Here is a 16,368-nt window from a genome sequence, read left to right on the forward strand (position 1 = left end):
CACTCGCTCTCTCTCACACACACACACACACACACACACACACACACACACACACACCTCCGCCCCCCAGCCAAGCCGTCACCACTTTGACTTGGAACTGTTCCTTTAGTGTGGCTGGGTCAAAATCCTGGAACACTCTCCTTTATTAGTACTGTGGGTCTACATACCAAATGGATTACATTGGTGCAAGAAGGCAGTTACCTCCTTGATGGCAACTAGGAGTGGACAATAAATGCTGGCTCAGCCAGTGATTTCCACATCCCATGTATGAATTAGCAAACGATATGGAAACAGGTCATCAAGACGGTTGATGTGAACAGAATTTTTGTGATTCCAAACAATTACAACCTGACCCGTCTGGAAATTGGAAATTGTGGGGTACTCAGGCCATGAGTTTCCAGGGCATGAATAAGATTTTCCAGATGGCATTCCATTGCTCAGGAGCTTGCAGAGAGAAATGTGCGTAAACACAGTTGAAGTTCACTGAGCGAATACTCTTGGTGCGGCTTGTTCAGAGCTACTCGTCAAACTGATAATTTGGTTTGCTCTTAATTCCGATTAAGGCTATAGACCTTGTATAATTTATGTGTTGGTTGCTTGGGTGAAAAAAACCTTTCAGCAAAATTTGTGTTGGCACTGAAATCATCAACATCTATTTTTATTTAATGAAATACAATTTGATTGGTAAAGAATTAGCAACTCCAGACTGCAAATTAAAGTTGGGTTGCACACAGTATAAATGTTGTTTAATGAGTGAAATCTGATTATAACCGGATGTTTGAAATTAGCAGTGTTTGATATGCCTTTGATATTAATCTTCTGTTGTTATCATAAGCAAATAAGTGGTTCAGTGTATTTAACTTGTTTGCTGTTTTAGAGTGGGTGGGGGCAAAGGCAGTCTGTTCAGGGGATGTAAGGAATTTAAATTTCACAAACATGCCCCAGTTACATTATATATGCTCATACTCTTATCAACTCCCATCAGATCAGCACGTAGATACAAAGAAGAACAGTCGGAGGCATGTGCTAAGCAGGATTTGTTCCCCATTTTATATCTCAACGTTCCTGTGGCTTTTGAGTGCAGTGAATTCTCAATCTCAATGCACATATTGAGGAGAGGTATCAAGGCTATATCTGGTATTTTCCAATTTGAGATAGGATTTGAGGGTTGGGGGGAAATCAGGTGATTTTTAAATCAGGGAAGCTAACCTAATGGCCTGTAGTGTTAAGGGGAAAAGTATTTTCTTTAAGTGGAATTGCATATAATTTTACAGTACAGAAACAGCATGTTTAAACCTCTTCACCTCACCCTATCTGCCCTCCTAGTTCTTTCTCCTTTGTACTCTACTAGCTCCATATTATATGCTTCTATTCTGTTCATTACTGCTCCTCCATGTGTGGACAGTAATTGTTAGTTCTGTCGGGGATGTGGGTGTTGCTGACTGAGCCACCATTTATTGCCCATCTCTAATTGTCCTTGAGCAGGTGGTGATGAACTTCCTTATTGAGGCACTGCAGTCCATTTCATGTAGGTACACCGTTGTGGTACTGTTCGCCGAGCTGGGAATTTGTGTCGCAAACATTTCGTCCCCTGTCTAGGTGACATCCTCAGTGCTTGGGAGCCTCCTGTGAAGCGCTTCTGTGTTGTTTCCTCTGGCATTTATAGTGGTTTGTCTCTGCCGCTTCCGAGCTACAAATCTTCTCACAAACTTTGAATGTAGGTACACCCACAGTGCTGTTAGGGAGGGAGTTTGGGCATTTTTACTCTGACTGTAAAGGAATGCTGATATATTTTCTAGTTGGGATGGGAATTGCTTAGAGGGGAACTTGCAAGCAGTGTTCAGTTTCTGGCCATTGGTAATCTGAACCAGATGAGTTTTTACAAGAATCAGTAATGGTTTCATGGTCAACATAGGCCTTTTAATTCCAGATTTAAAAAAAAATGTTAATTCCATCATTTGCCATGATCCCCAGAGCATAATCTGTCTCTCTGGATTACTAGGCCACCTACAATACCACAATGCTGTCGCTGTTTCCACATTCTAAATATGCTGTTGGTGAAGAGGTCTCTCGGGCTATGCTGGTGATTGATGTATATCTATAACCCCCTCCCACAAAATTTTCAATTTGCTCTGGCAGCACTCTGAGGCTATACTGTAGAATTAACTTAAATATTTAATTATATGAAATCTAGGTAAAAACAATGACTGCAGATGCTAGAAACCAGATTCTGGATTAGAGTGGTGCTGGAAAAGCACAGCAGTTCAGGCAGTATCCGAGGAGCAGGAAAATCGACGTTTCGGGCAAAAGCCCTTCATCAGGAAATCTGTTTATTGCAAAATGCATGTTTTTAGTTCTTTCAGTGTCCTAACCTTTATAGCCGTGCCAATGAGTGAACTTGTTTCAGTCAAACTTATATTTGTTCTTTGGTTGCTAAGACAATTTGACATGGGCTTTGAGTTCCCATAAGTAACGAGTGAAGATTTTGAAATGGTTACTCCAAACTGAGAATCAGGGACAGTGCAATGTTGACTGAAAAATTGGCTTTTGGAGACAATCTTCAGTTAAAGATGAATATTTCAATTTGTGTGGATCTATCTCCATTTGCTGCGTCTGCAGGACTGATTGTAAAATCCTGCATGGTAATTCTATTGTAGCTTACTTTTGGTTTCATAAATACATATCAAGGATCTTACTTTAACCCTTGTTGCAAGTAGTTTTAAAAGGGGCTTTGGCAGAATTGCCCATGTGGCAAGCACAAAACAGTTGTCTCTTGCGTTACTTAGATTTTCCATTGAATCAAATGTCACACTGAAGACTTTAAAAGACAATCTATATTGTTATTCCCAAATTCGAGATTTTGTTTTTGTTTTTTTTGTTTCTTTTGCCCTAATAGCAAGCTTGTGAGCAAACCGAGGTTTTCAAGTAAACAGGCCAGCATGGCTTCCAGTTGATTTTTGAATTGAGTCTGGTCTTTAAAGTATTTCTAACATGTTTTGGCAATTACTTGAGGGCTTTCAAAATAAGGAAATATAGCGCAATCTTCCAGGTGTATTTAATTTAAATAGGCTGTATCTTACAGAGGAAGATAAATTTTAACTGACACCTCAGCTCAAAGGAGATGTTCAGGACAAAATGGGTCTGGGTGGGTTACTCTTCGGAGGGTCGGTGTGGACTGGTTGGGCCACAGGGCCTGTTTCCACACTGGAGGGAACCTAATCTAATCACAAAAAAAACCTGTCCCTTTGAGTCAGTATAATTTCCATTAAGTCCATATTTTACCATCAGTAAGTGTCATACAATCGCTTGTTCATTGTTAATTTAATAAATTTGAGTAGCATTTTAAAACTAGAATGAGATCCTGTGCTGTCTTGAAAATCAGGTAGATCTTATGTGGGAATAAATGTCCAACGACCAAGGTTTTCTGTTTCTTGGTCCTGTTGGGATGCTGACTATTAACCCAAGTTAAATGCCATAGGGAGTCACGGTTTTGAGTACAATAACTGAAAAGTCCAGAGTGCAAGCTGTACCCAGAGTACAGCTGTACCCAGCTGTATCCTTGCAGTTGGATTATTTGACAATAACCTATAAAGAAATTCTTGATCAAGCGTCATGAAGAATTCAAGGATTTCAGCTGAGAGTACCTTTTTTTTTTAAAACAAACCCTATTCTGGAAAGCCCAATTAGTTGAAAAGGTGTTCACTGGTGCTACGGTCAAACTGAAGATGATCTCAATATTTTCATAGCGATGAAATCAGTTTAATGGCTTGGATTTCATGGTGAGTGGCAAAGTGACAAAGCCTACCTCTGACCTTGAATAAAGCTGCACACAAAGACATAACAATCTCTGAGGTCTAAAGTCCCAGTTACCGATTTATTTTTTTCAGAGGCCATAAGGTATCCAACAACAGTAACAGGATAAGCTCTCCATCTCATTCTGAAAAGACAATAACTCAGGAAGTAAAAAAAAACAGACTTTTCTATTTATAATTTAAAATTTTAAAGCAGAATCAATGATTGGGACACAGGATAAAATGGAAAGGAAATATCACCATTTAAGGGAAAAAATTGATTTGCAGTTGAGATTTCTTTTACAGTGAAGAAATTTGATACTGTACTAATTTGATAGTTCTTCAGGTATAGATAAGCTATTCAGAATGAATTATCAGCTGCTTATATCAATAAGAACCTGGCTACACTTTGTCCAATGAGATGTATCTTCCTCGCTGGTTTTTATCATGAGACTCAACAGTTAGGTTTCTTCACTGAGTGATTTTGAACTGATCGCCATTTATATCCTGTATGGAATGACTGACAGCATCTTCTGGATGCTGGTGTTTAACTGCACACCTAAAGGCATCTGAAGTTACTTTTAGATTCAGAGAAACAAGGGTAGTGAATGGTAACAGTTTCACAATCATTGCAACCACAAAATCCTGTTCTGCATTAAACCACTAGGTGAATCAATTCATAGGAAACTGTAGATTTCAAAGTAACTGGGGGAAAATGTGCGAAGAGATTTACTTTTCAGTTGATGCACCTCCTAGCAGCGTTAAACTAGGAGACTGTTGAATGTACTCACCACTACAGCCTCTTTTTGAAGTGATGTAACAAAATACAAAGTGGGGAGGTGAAGATGCTGAAGGCAGATATGGTCAGCTTTGATAGAAGGATTTCCCAAACATCCCTTGGATCCTGCTCCCCACTTGAAACAGACTGGTGATGCACATTATAGGAAATAAAATGCTTCTAGGTTGTTCTGCTCTGAACCTCACCTGCCTTTGTGTATGTCCCACAGCCCACACCAGTTGGACCCAGTCATGGGGATCATGGACTAAACAGAGAAGGCCACACACACCGAGAAAAAGCCACGCATCAGCAGCCACTCCGAAACCAGGTCTGTCCAGCTCTGGTTTATTTCAATCTTTTGACTAGCCTGTTGGGATTCAGTGGACTCGTTTGCCCCTTTTTGAGGAACTGTGACCATTCCAAAGCTGTAATTACCTAGAATTACAATGAGATTTTATTGTCACCGAAGTTACTGAAAATATGATGTAAAAGATCAAACATTGTTCACATGTATGGAAGGAGGAGTACTGCAGCCCATGCACAAGTAATTAATTAAAATCTAGCACTTTTTGTTTTTTGTTACCCCCAATTTGATGGGGATCTGCCATTCTGATCTCTTTATATAATGTTTCTCCCAATTAATGACAGTTATAGGGATGGGAAAAGCAAAGGGTCTGCATCATTTCGGGTCCTCATTGTTGGTAAAGTGGCATTGAATTGTGTGCTGAAGCTTGTCATGGCTTTGTATGAAACTGGCATCGATTTCACCAATTCACCAGTCTCCTTATTGGGTCATTTGTTAACATCCCATTAACTGGTTGTGAATAGTGTGTTGTCTCCAGGGAGTTGGAGTGGCAGATCGCCCTGGCATTCTAATGCAGGTGAAATTCGTAGTAAGCAACAGTATTTTGCTAATTTATCCTGAATAGAACATCACTTGCCTTTTGAACCGCTACAAATTTTCACGGTTGAAGGCAGCGATTATGGACAATTAATCACTTGGGTTGCTCTGGTGCATTATTAGGTATGTCAGTAAACTTGTCCACTCTTAAAAAAGGGTAATGTGCATTGCAATTTTATCTATTGGGCTCAAAGTTTCAAGAGCACATACCATCAACCTCCAATCTGACCTTTTCACAAAACCTTGTATTGTATTTTATTTGGATTCCACTAGGTATTCAACATATTTCTTCTTTCGTCCTCTTTACCAGTTACTGATTCCTTCACATAGGCAATGACTGTTGAGCACTGAAGGCTGTGTTGCCTGCCAGGGTTAAGGATGATGATATGGTTTGGAAATGAGTGTAAAGTGGGAGGGGAAGGACTAAACTGTCATGGCCCACATGGGTACCAATGACATAGGTTAGGCAAAAAAAGAGGTTTTGCTTATTATGAGCAACTGGGACTGAATGAAAAAGCATAACCACAAACATAATCTTTGGATTGCTACCTGACCTTTGTGAAAATTGGTATTAGTAAATACAATTGCAAAGCTAAATACATTGTTCAGAGTTGGAAGTGAGAGAAATAAGTTTTGACATTTTGAAAGGATAGGATTAAAAGAATTAGAAGTTGGGGTAGCTCTTTTAATAAAGGTTGAGATCAGTGTAGTGGTGAGAAATGATCTTCGCTCAGACGATCAAGATGTGGAGTAAGTCAAGGTGGAGATAAGAACTAGCAAAGGAAGTAAGTCAATGCTGACAATGGAATATAGATGCCCCCCCACCCATTAAGTAGTTACACTGTAGGGCAAGAGTACAAACCAAAAAATACTTGGGCTTGTAAGAATCTGCAAGGAGTTTTAGATTTAAATTTCTTACGTTCAACCTGAAAGTGAAATGCTGTCATGTTATGATCATTTCTGCCCAGCAGGTCCTCCATGATAGGTCTAAATAGGTTGCACCCTGGATGGTTCCTCAATCTATCATTCTAAGAAACTATCCTGATTACGCTTGAAGTCATCCTCTGCACTATTCTTATCAATTTGATTTGACTAATGAATATGAATATCAGTTGTCCATGATTTCTTACCTGGAGATCTGAGTGTTTTTGTACATAAATCGTAAAACGTTAATTTACAGATAGCACAAGTGATGAGGAAGGCAGCTGTGATGTTGATCTTATTTGTACGAAGAATGGAATAACAAAAAAAGTGAAGTCTTACTACAACTTACAGGGCCAAACCATTGCCATAGTGCCGTGTACAATTTGGGCCACCTTACTTATGGAGGAGTTTACTTATTTTGGAGCAAGTTCACAAAAAAGTTCATTGGGGTGATAGCTGGGATTCTCATGTTGAGAGGTGACCCCTCTTGGCTCCTCTTGGGCACGAATTTAGAGCGAGGGCAAAATTTCAAATAAGGGATTTTCCTTTTGAACCTAAAATGAGAAATAACTTTTTCTGAGGATCATTTGCCGTTGCAATTCTCTTTCACAATGAGCAGTAGAGACTGAATCATCGAATATATTTGAGAGCTGAATTAGAGAAATTTTGATTGGCAGGGGAGTTAGAGAATGGGGAACAGGTGAAAAAGTGGAGTAAAGGCCAAGATCAGATGAACCGTGATCTTATTGAAAGCGGAACTGGCTTGAGGAGCAGATTGACCACCTCCTCCACTGTCTTGTGATCTTACAATCAACTTGTACACCTGCTGATGAGAGACATGACTTTTGACATACTGTTTGCCCTGAATTGTAAGAAGTTTTGGGGAAATGGGGAATTCCATTTGGCCTGTACCACCTCCATCAGTGACGATGTGCAAACGGTGTTTCCGTGGGTTTAACTTCAGTCAAGCCGAATGAAATTCTTCACTAAGTTCAGGAAATCCTCTTATGTTCTGGTATCCATGACAAACATTTACTTTCAAAAAGAATTTCACTTTGGAGCAGATTCCATTTGAATTTCTTCAAAACATGCAGTGAGAAATCTGTGTCTTGTGACATACCTAAGAACTGCACCATTTGTGCTTTGCTAACCAGTTTACTAATCCCTAATGACTAACTTTTTGTTTTACTGCTTTGCTTGGGCCTGTTGTACTGCATGGATCCCAAAATTGTATCCCTCCCCTCTTGTAATCATTGAATAGACAGGAGGAGCTGACCGCAGAGGAGCATGGGAAATTCAGCCTAATCGGCAACAAAATCCTTCATACCTGACTTCCCAGCTGGCGTCAGACAGACACGGGGGCTCAGTCCAGGTATAACATCTTCTTGTGTGATTCATTACCAGATGGAGATTTAATTGTGCAGGATTAAAGCCAAATCATGATGCTCTGTGCCTCCCTAGAGCAGAGTTGTCCCAGACTTCTGCTTTGAGAACCAGATTTGCTTCAGATCTAATGGAGGTGAAGTGATGGGAGTGAGGATAGATCTTCCAAGAAATAATATCTATAGTTCTAGTACGCTGATTTGATTCTCGAATGTGCCAGGCTGTATCCTGTTCATTTCAGGAATACCAAATGAGCAAAGAAAAGTAAAATCTATACCTTTCCTATAGTCCCTTTGACTGCATCAGGACATCCAGTGTTGCTCATTGACCAGTGAGGTATTTTTCAAGTGTTCGATTAAAGTAAGTGCAGCGTTCATTTTGTGCATAGCAAGTTCCTCCAAACAGCAGTTTATTAGTCAGGATACCAGCAAAAAAATCTCCTACTCTTCTTTGAGAAAGCACATTTGGAGCCTTTGTATCTGTCTGAATTGGTGGATTAGCCTTTATTTAGTGTTCATTCAAACTGCAGCACCTCCCAACAGAGCTGCATACCCCAGGTACCGCACTGGAGTGTCATCAGATCTTGTACTCAGTTCTCTGAAATGGCACTTCAATTCGTGTCCTTCTAACTCTGAGGTGATGGCTAAACAGTATGACTGGCAGACACCCTTTCATATGTGCCAAGGTGGTCAAGCGATAGGTAAAAAGCAAGGCAGGGAGAGAATCAGGACCTGGTAGCGCATGCTTACATGCCGCGAGAAAAGAAAGCGAGTAGTACAGGGAAGCATTCTATGTTACTGCTTAAATGTAACATTATCCTGGAGCATTCCTTTCAATATATTTTGGTAATGTGTAAACAATAATAATTCTTTACACTTCCACGTGGTGCAAATCCTCTTTGCACAAAACCACAGTTCTGGCCTCTTTAGATGTATCTGTAAGCATCTTTCTAACGAGCATTCAACTTAAGCATGGAGAACAGATTCTATAAGTTTTTTAATGACCACCTAAAAAGTACATTACAGTGTACAATGTGCTTCAATCTCTGATCAGATCATGATCACTGAGCCGCTGCTGAACCTAAGGGGTGTATATATTAAGATATGATGCTAGCTGTCGGTGCAGCCAAGATTGTCCTGCACATAGAGAGCAAATTATGGTAATCACGCACCACATCAGTGAATTGGCTTCACATTTGACACTAAGCAAAGCAGGTAGCAGCTTCCCAAAAATTAGCAGCACAACCAAGTTTGGCATTGTGTTTCTGTCCACGCTAGATTGTAGTAATGAAAATCGACTGCATGACAGCCAAAACTAAAAACTACCTCAAACCCTGTGACTTGTGCCGATGGAGGAACAGAAGCAAGTTTTAGAACATAGAAAAATACAGCGCAGTACAGGCCCTTTGGCCCTCAATGTTGCGCCGATCCAAGCCCACTATCCTCCATATGCCTATCCAATGCCCGTTTAAATGCCCATAAAGAGGGAGAGTCCACCACTGCTACTAGCAGGGCATTCCATGAACTCACGACTCGCTGAGTAAAGAATCTACCCCTAACATCTGTCCTATACCTACCACCCCTTAATTTAAAGCTATGCCCCCTCGTAATAGCCCAAAACTGCACACAATACTCCAGATGCAGCCGCACCAGAGTCTTATACAACTGCAACATGACCAGGGCTCCGGAACTCAATTCCTCTACCAATAAAAGCCAGTACGCTATATGCATTCCTCACCACACTATTTACCTGGGTGGCAACTTTCAGAGATCTGGAATACACAATGGCAGCATCTGGTCGTTTTTGAATTACTGTGTGCATGGTGGCTGACACATATGTAGATTTCTTTAAAACTATCGGACTTTTTAAAAAAAAAACTGCTGCCTCAGTTTTCTATCACTTAACAGAAGGAGGTGAAAGAGCTTGAACTATATAGGTTGACAGTGCCCAAAATTTCTCCCTTCCAATGACGATAGATACATACCCAAGAAGCCATTATACACACCCAGAAGCAGCTTTGTGTTGTATCTGGAGTCTTGTTAACCATCTACTCAATTTAGACCAGTTGCCTTCAAGAAAATGATTTCTGATGCTCCTAATTAATAAATCTGCTGTGAAGGGGACTCATGTTATATTTCAGTTACTATAATTGTGTGTATTGTCAAGGGAAGATAAAGAAGAAAGGTGACATAAGTTTCCATCAAGTAAATCACAAGTGTTAGCACACTCAGATTAAATGACGTGATCTGTATCTGTGTAAAATTATTATCCTTGTTTATCTTAAAAGGTGGTCAGCTCAACTAACGGCGAGCTCAACGTCGATGACCCAACAGCAGCACACTCCAGTGCACCAATCGCAGCCCAACCAGAGGTGGAACTTTCAGAAGATACTAAGTATGTGCCCTATGATACATTACACCCTGTTATGCTTGGTGAATGCTCCACCTTACTCTATTCATTTCAGTTGTTGTGTTGGCTCTTGCAACCTCAAAAGAGACATGTTCAACTTAGAATATTCTGCTCAAGGCTCCAGTGGAGTTCAGACACTCAGCATTGAGTGGACCTTTTTTAAGGCAGGTGTATATTTACTGTTCAGATCGACGTATGAAACTTGAAAGATGGGGAAGGAAATTTTAATTGGTCATTTTTCTAAAGTTAAAGTTTCCAATTTAACTTTGCACTACTTCCTGACTCCAACCCTTACAGCAACACTTGGCTAGGAACATAGGAACAAGAGTAGGCCATTCAGTCTTTTGAGTCCGCTGCCATTTAATAAGAGAATGGCTGATCTGTGCCCTAACTCCATATACCTGCCTTTGGCCCATATCCCTTAATATCTTTGCTTAATAAAAATGTAATAATCTTGAATTTAAAACTGTCAATGGACTTATTATCAACTGCTGTAAATGAGAGAGAGGTCCAAACCTCTGCTCCTTGGCCCCCCTACTCTTATAAAGAAATTGATAAAATAGTACCTCATTTCACTAAAATGGCATCTTTTTTGCTTGATGCCTGGTAATGTGCCTTAATATGACTTCTTAGTCAACAACAAAATGCAGTGAACTTGACAGTTTAGCAAACAATGGGAAAACACCCCAAGTCTCTGCATTATTCTGCCGTGTTTGCATTTGTGACCTTCATTTCCAAAACTGAACTTATTTCACCTAACATCTAAGTATTTAACTGAACTGACAGGATTCTTTTCCATATAGTTCCCAAATTTATAGTATATTCCAAAACTAAAAGCTGGCATCCATGGGCATTCATAGGCAATGGCATTTTTTGTGATGGATTCTTAAAATGTGGAGCATTGACCTTCATTGAAATGTATCTGGCTGGTGAGTGCATGCAAGGCAGACTGTGACCCACGCGGATGGAGCAGCGGTTTTCCATAATCCTTTTAACCCTTTCACTGTCTCATTTTGGTTAATATTAATGCCTTTCCTTGTTGAGTTTTTTCTTGAATAGTGTTAGGTGCTTGTTCTGGTTAGAACAGACTTGATGGAAAAAGATCTGGATAACCCAATAGCAGAATGGGCAGGATTTCTGATGCATCAACTCTTGAACCTGCAGTATTTTTCATGATTACAGAGAAGAATGTCTTTCATCTCAGGCTTTTGGTGTTCTCACTTTCGCTGAGAATTCCTGACTTGTAAACATCAGCATTAGTTTGCGATATTTCAAGGAGCCGAGGGATTAACACTTTAGATCATCTCTTTAACAAAATGCGTGTCTTTTTGATAAAATATCACATTGTTGATTGGGACCTATGTTTTACAAGTTTAATGATCTACTAGGAAATGTTTGTTGGTGTCCCATACATGCAGTGAAAAAATATATCTTTAAGATGTTATTCCTTTTAATGCCTATCATTGTGTATAGGCACAGAAGAGATAAAGTTGTTGATATGTAAATATTGGTGTGTGCCAGTGAAAGGGTTAATAATTCCTGCATTTCCATCATTTTCTCCTGATACGCTTTTCATGCCAGCATAATTAGAACAATCTCAACAAACTCTTCCTTGAAGAAGATTGTATTGTATTGGCTAAACTGTAGTTGACCGTTCTAATGCAGTTGACCGTTAACTGCTAACCCTGTCAAATCATGTTTTCCCTTTACTATCTTCATTTTAAGCTGGATTGTTACAGGCCTCCCTAAATCCTCCTTTCCTACCACACCACCACCCCCCATCCCACCTCACCTGTACCTTGCTGTCAGAATGCATTAAGAGTTTAACCAATGATCATTGTGTTGAACTAGGACAGTGCAGCACTGAAAAGTAGCAAGCTACAAAAAGGGAGAAAGATTGTAGCAAAATACATGAGGTTACCATGGCGATACAGTTTTATACTTTGGTTACAGTTCTGAGACGCCAAGTAGAAAGATGTGTTCTGTGGCAGTAAAAGGGTTTATGATCAAGACTTAGAATTCTGTTGAACAGAAATTATAACTCTTCAAAACATGTCTGCATAATTGAATTGCTGGTCCTTTTGCAATGTCCGGAAGGAAGATCCACTTTGTTTGGTATGGCAGTCTGCAGGTTAGATCAAATGCACGGCTGAAATGCTCAAGTTGCTTGCCTTTCTTATTCATAATTTGCAGCCTCGGCAATACTGAGGGAAGAGGAAATTGAGGTCAATACAGATAACAGGGCCTTTGAACATCAAATCATTTGATGGAATAAAGATCCTTTGAAGACTGTGTAAAGTTTGCTACTTAAAAGCCTTTTTTTGAATTTTTGATTTTTTTCTATTATTCCATGAAAAAATGTAATTACCAGTTAATAAGGAACATTTCATTTATCATTCAATAGAGAGTAAATACTGTGTATAATGAAGATGTTGGAAAATCAAAGCCTGATTTAACTTTAACCACTGCAGCTAGTGAGAATGTAAAGCATTAAAGCCAAACATCTGGAAGGTGAGAGGTTACAGTTCAGCTGTCTACTCAAAATGGCGTCTGCCTTGAATATTGATGTGACTTTTCTTTCACTTCTTCTAGTTGACAAACAACTTGTCACTTGACTAGCTTCTGCATTCTAATTGGATGGTTTTTGTGTCCAGGAATTCTATTCAGTTAAATCTTTTTTGCTTTTCCTGTGCTCCCTTTCCTTATCTCGCTCTTTGCTTCCCTCATTCCATCCCACTAACTTCACCCTTGCTGTTTTCTGAAGCCCTCTTGTTGTGTAGTTACGTCTTCCCTCCCTCACCCCACCTTTGTGAGCCATGTGCATGATAAGCTTAACGGCGGCGCTTTCTCCTTTGATTAATCTGTTGTCTTTTCTCTCTAAACTCTTTGTAGCTGCATCAAAGTGCTCAACATGTGGTGAGTCCCTCTCTTTGATCAGGGAAAGAGGGAGTGGACCAGGCTAGAATGACACAAACAAAAAGTGACAATCTATCCTCTTGGATGGCTGTTACGTGAACTCATGATTGACCTCTAGGTTTGACCACCACGTAAATCAAGTAGAAACTTGAATGAAAATTTGCAGTACAAGTGGTATTAGCAACAGAAGTCAAGTCTGTGCTTTGGACTTGAAGAAAATACTGAAAACTTAGGTCGTTCAGAGTCATGGCTTTTGTCACAATCAGTTTGCTTAGAGTCAAATATACGTCTGCAAACAGCCTTGCAGATTTCCAGTTCAGTTTTTGATCGTTCAGTTGATCATTTGAGCAATTATGCAACTGTGTTTGACTTCTAGGACAGGTGTATGAAGCATGTTTAGTTGATTCTTGTAGCCACAAAGATGTCTTTTTGTGCTTTTCAATGGTGTAGCAATCAAATGTCACAGAGACTGTGCTGATTCTGTACAAGCTGATTATAGTTATTCCATCTGTGTCTGGTACCATTGATGTTCCTATGAAAAATACTTCCTCAGAGACAGCTCTCGATCAGCTGCAGAGACTCCTTGAATCAGGTTCTTGACAGTTGCCTCCAGCAATCTCAATGTTTGGGTCAATTTGAAAAAAAAAAGTTAAATATTTTCCAAGAAATGTGAAAACACCTGTCTTTGAGTACCAGATTAATGTGATATTTAACATAAATTAAGTTTAACAAACCACAAGATAATTAAGTAGAGATTTTACTTCCTTCCCATCTGCTTAGTTCTAAATTGCATGTTTTAAGTAAGGACAGAGTTTTGAGTTATAAAGAGAGGCTGGATAGCCTGGGACATTGTTCCCCTGGAGTGTAGGAGGCATGACCTTATAAAGAGGCATAGAGAAGGTGAATAGCCAAGGTCTTTTCCCCAGGGTAGGGAGTCTAAAACTAGAGGGCATAGGTTTAAGCTGAGAGGGGAAATATTTAAAAAAGGACCTGAGGGGCAACTTTTTCACACAGAGTGGTGCATGTATGGAATGAACGGCCAGGGCAAGTGGTAGAGGTGGGTGCAATTGTAACATTTAGAAGACATTTGGGCAGGTACCTGAATAGGAAAGGTTTAGAGGCTTATGAGACAAATGCAGGCAAATGAGATTAGTTTGGTTTAGGAAATCTGGTTCGCGTGGATGAGTTGGGTAGAAGGGTCTGTTTCTGTGCTGTATGATTCTATGACACAGTCCTGACAGCCTATTCTCCTGCAGAAGAAATTTAAAATTATGCTGTTGAATTCCAGGTCTACAAAGTTGTGCTTTTAGTTAAAATAGCCTTTAGTTATCGCTTGACTGAAAATATAAGTCAAAACTGTAGCAATGGTCAACATGCTTCAGTTAGTTTAGATTTACTGAATAGAGATGTAAGTGTATTGCAATTTGGCTCCACATGTGTTTGTAACGTCAACATTTACTACAGTGTCTAGATTAGAGTGGTGCTGGAAAAGCACAACAGATCAGGCAGCATCCGAGGAGCAGGAAAATCAACATTTCGGGCAAAAGCCCTTCCTGATGAAGGGCTTTTGCCCGAAATGTCGATTTTCCTGCTCCTCGGATGCTGCCTGACCTGTGCTTTTCCAGCACCACTCTAAGCTGGACTCTCATTTCCAGCATCTGCAGTCCTCACTTTTGCCTATTTTATTACAGTGGACGACTGCAATTCTCTTTCCAAATGCTCCGACAAATAATTGGGAATAAAGTTTCAAAACCCTAAGCAGAGAAGCTATTAAACTATGACCATTATTTTGCAATAAAATTGGGCTTGACTTTGGAATATATCAGTTTGATTAAATATCATTTTTTTAAAAATCGTTATATTCGACTGCTGCCATGTCTGGTTAAGGTTTCGTGCTTTGTTGCTTAATTCTGTTGCAATTTTTAGATCCCTCGTCTGACAATCATGAACTGAGTTAATGACCAGAATTTGTGAAGTAACTATCAGAAGCTGATACTTCACTCACTTCATTCTACCGGGATTGTGTGTGTAGATCCGCTTTAAGAGCGTGCAAAAGTAGTATAATTGCATTTGCAGGCTTTTTGATCCATTTCCAGACTTGTGTAATGTGAGTAAGAGCAATGGTACTCGAGGAAGGGGAAGAGTACCACGTGGAACAACAAAAGTGTTTTAATTTTTTTTTAAAGCCCCTTAAAATCAGATGGCACTAAATGTTGAGAGTCCTGCTGTGCTCAGTGTTGTAGGACAGGGGACGGCCATAAATTCAATCCTGAGTTCCTGACTCCCGACATCATGCCAGGATGATATTTGCTGGATAGAAGGAAATAGGAGAAGAATAAAGTATATTTTGAATAAATGGTACTGCTTCTTGGAAGTCAGCCAGAGAGATTATTAACAATGGTCTGGGAGCAAGCCATCTATCCATTCACCAGCAGGCTGCAAGTTTAAGATGCGATATCATTTGAAAAGAATATTCTCATGCGGAGATGAAATTTCAAATCAACCGTGATTTGATTATGAAAAATAAATTATTAACTATGAACCAGTATTTACTTCCCTTCAAAGTTCATGTACTTTTTGGGTGATCTGCTCCTGTAATTAGTCTCCTGGGAAATACTTTGCAAAGTTTCTCCCTGCATGACACCCAACATGTGAATTGCATTAACTGCTTAAATATCTCCCCAAATCTACTTCTCTGGTTACTTTCCTTAGTATAACACCTCCATGGCTTCTCAGCTCAAAAACCATTGAGCATCTGGTTCTTTAAAGCTGTATCATTTCGAAGGGGGTAACTCAATAATTCTGCTCTTACCAACGCAACAGTAGCAAGCACTTTTGCAACAAAGCCTTTCTCCCTCCCCACAACATGTACTTATAAGCATCTATATTCATAGATATGACTTCAACTTTCACATATGTATTGAGGAGCAAAAGTAAGTAACTTCTGCTTCCCTATAATGCCTGTCGTTATTGATGTGCTCTTGTTCCTTCCACCCAAAAAATTCTGCATTCTCCATTCGTTTTGCCATTTAAAAACAAACAAAACGTTTCTCTCTTTAACTGTACCATAGATGAAGCAAACAGGACTGAGAATTTTAATTTGAATGCAGAATTATTCACATTGCTCCCTGAGCTCCCTCCATTATATCACTTACAGCTCAGAAACAAACTCTTTGGTCCACCTCATCCATGTTGACCAAGTTTCCCAAACTAAATTAGTCCCTGCGCTTGGCCAATATCCCTCTAAATCTTTCCTTTTCATGCAC

At 39.7% G+C, this 16,368-nt stretch overlaps 1 protein-coding gene across 8 annotated transcripts in view; it reads left to right on the forward strand.

Moving 5' to 3' along the window:
- The window catches only part of LOC122542603 (casein kinase I-like), a 222,480-nt gene that overhangs the window by 179,436 nt on the left and 26,676 nt on the right, over positions 1–16,368 (forward strand). For 6 of the 8 annotated variants that reach the window (XM_043680555.1, XM_043680554.1, XM_043680560.1 and 3 more), the window contains 4 exons: positions 4,799–4,897; positions 7,656–7,766; positions 10,065–10,171; positions 13,079–13,102. In XM_043680555.1, the coding sequence (XP_043536490.1) occupies positions 4,799–4,897; positions 7,656–7,766; positions 10,065–10,171; positions 13,079–13,102 (341 nt within the window). The remainder of the gene's footprint in view (positions 1–4,798; positions 4,898–7,655; positions 7,767–10,064; positions 10,172–13,078; positions 13,103–16,368) is intronic. The other 2 variants (XM_043680562.1, XM_043680561.1) reach the window with 2 other exon arrangements.

Source organism: Chiloscyllium plagiosum, chromosome 40, assembly GCF_004010195.1.
Source record: "Chiloscyllium plagiosum isolate BGI_BamShark_2017 chromosome 40, ASM401019v2, whole genome shotgun sequence".
In the NCBI taxonomy this organism is placed as follows: domain Eukaryota; kingdom Metazoa; phylum Chordata; class Chondrichthyes; order Orectolobiformes; family Hemiscylliidae; genus Chiloscyllium; species Chiloscyllium plagiosum.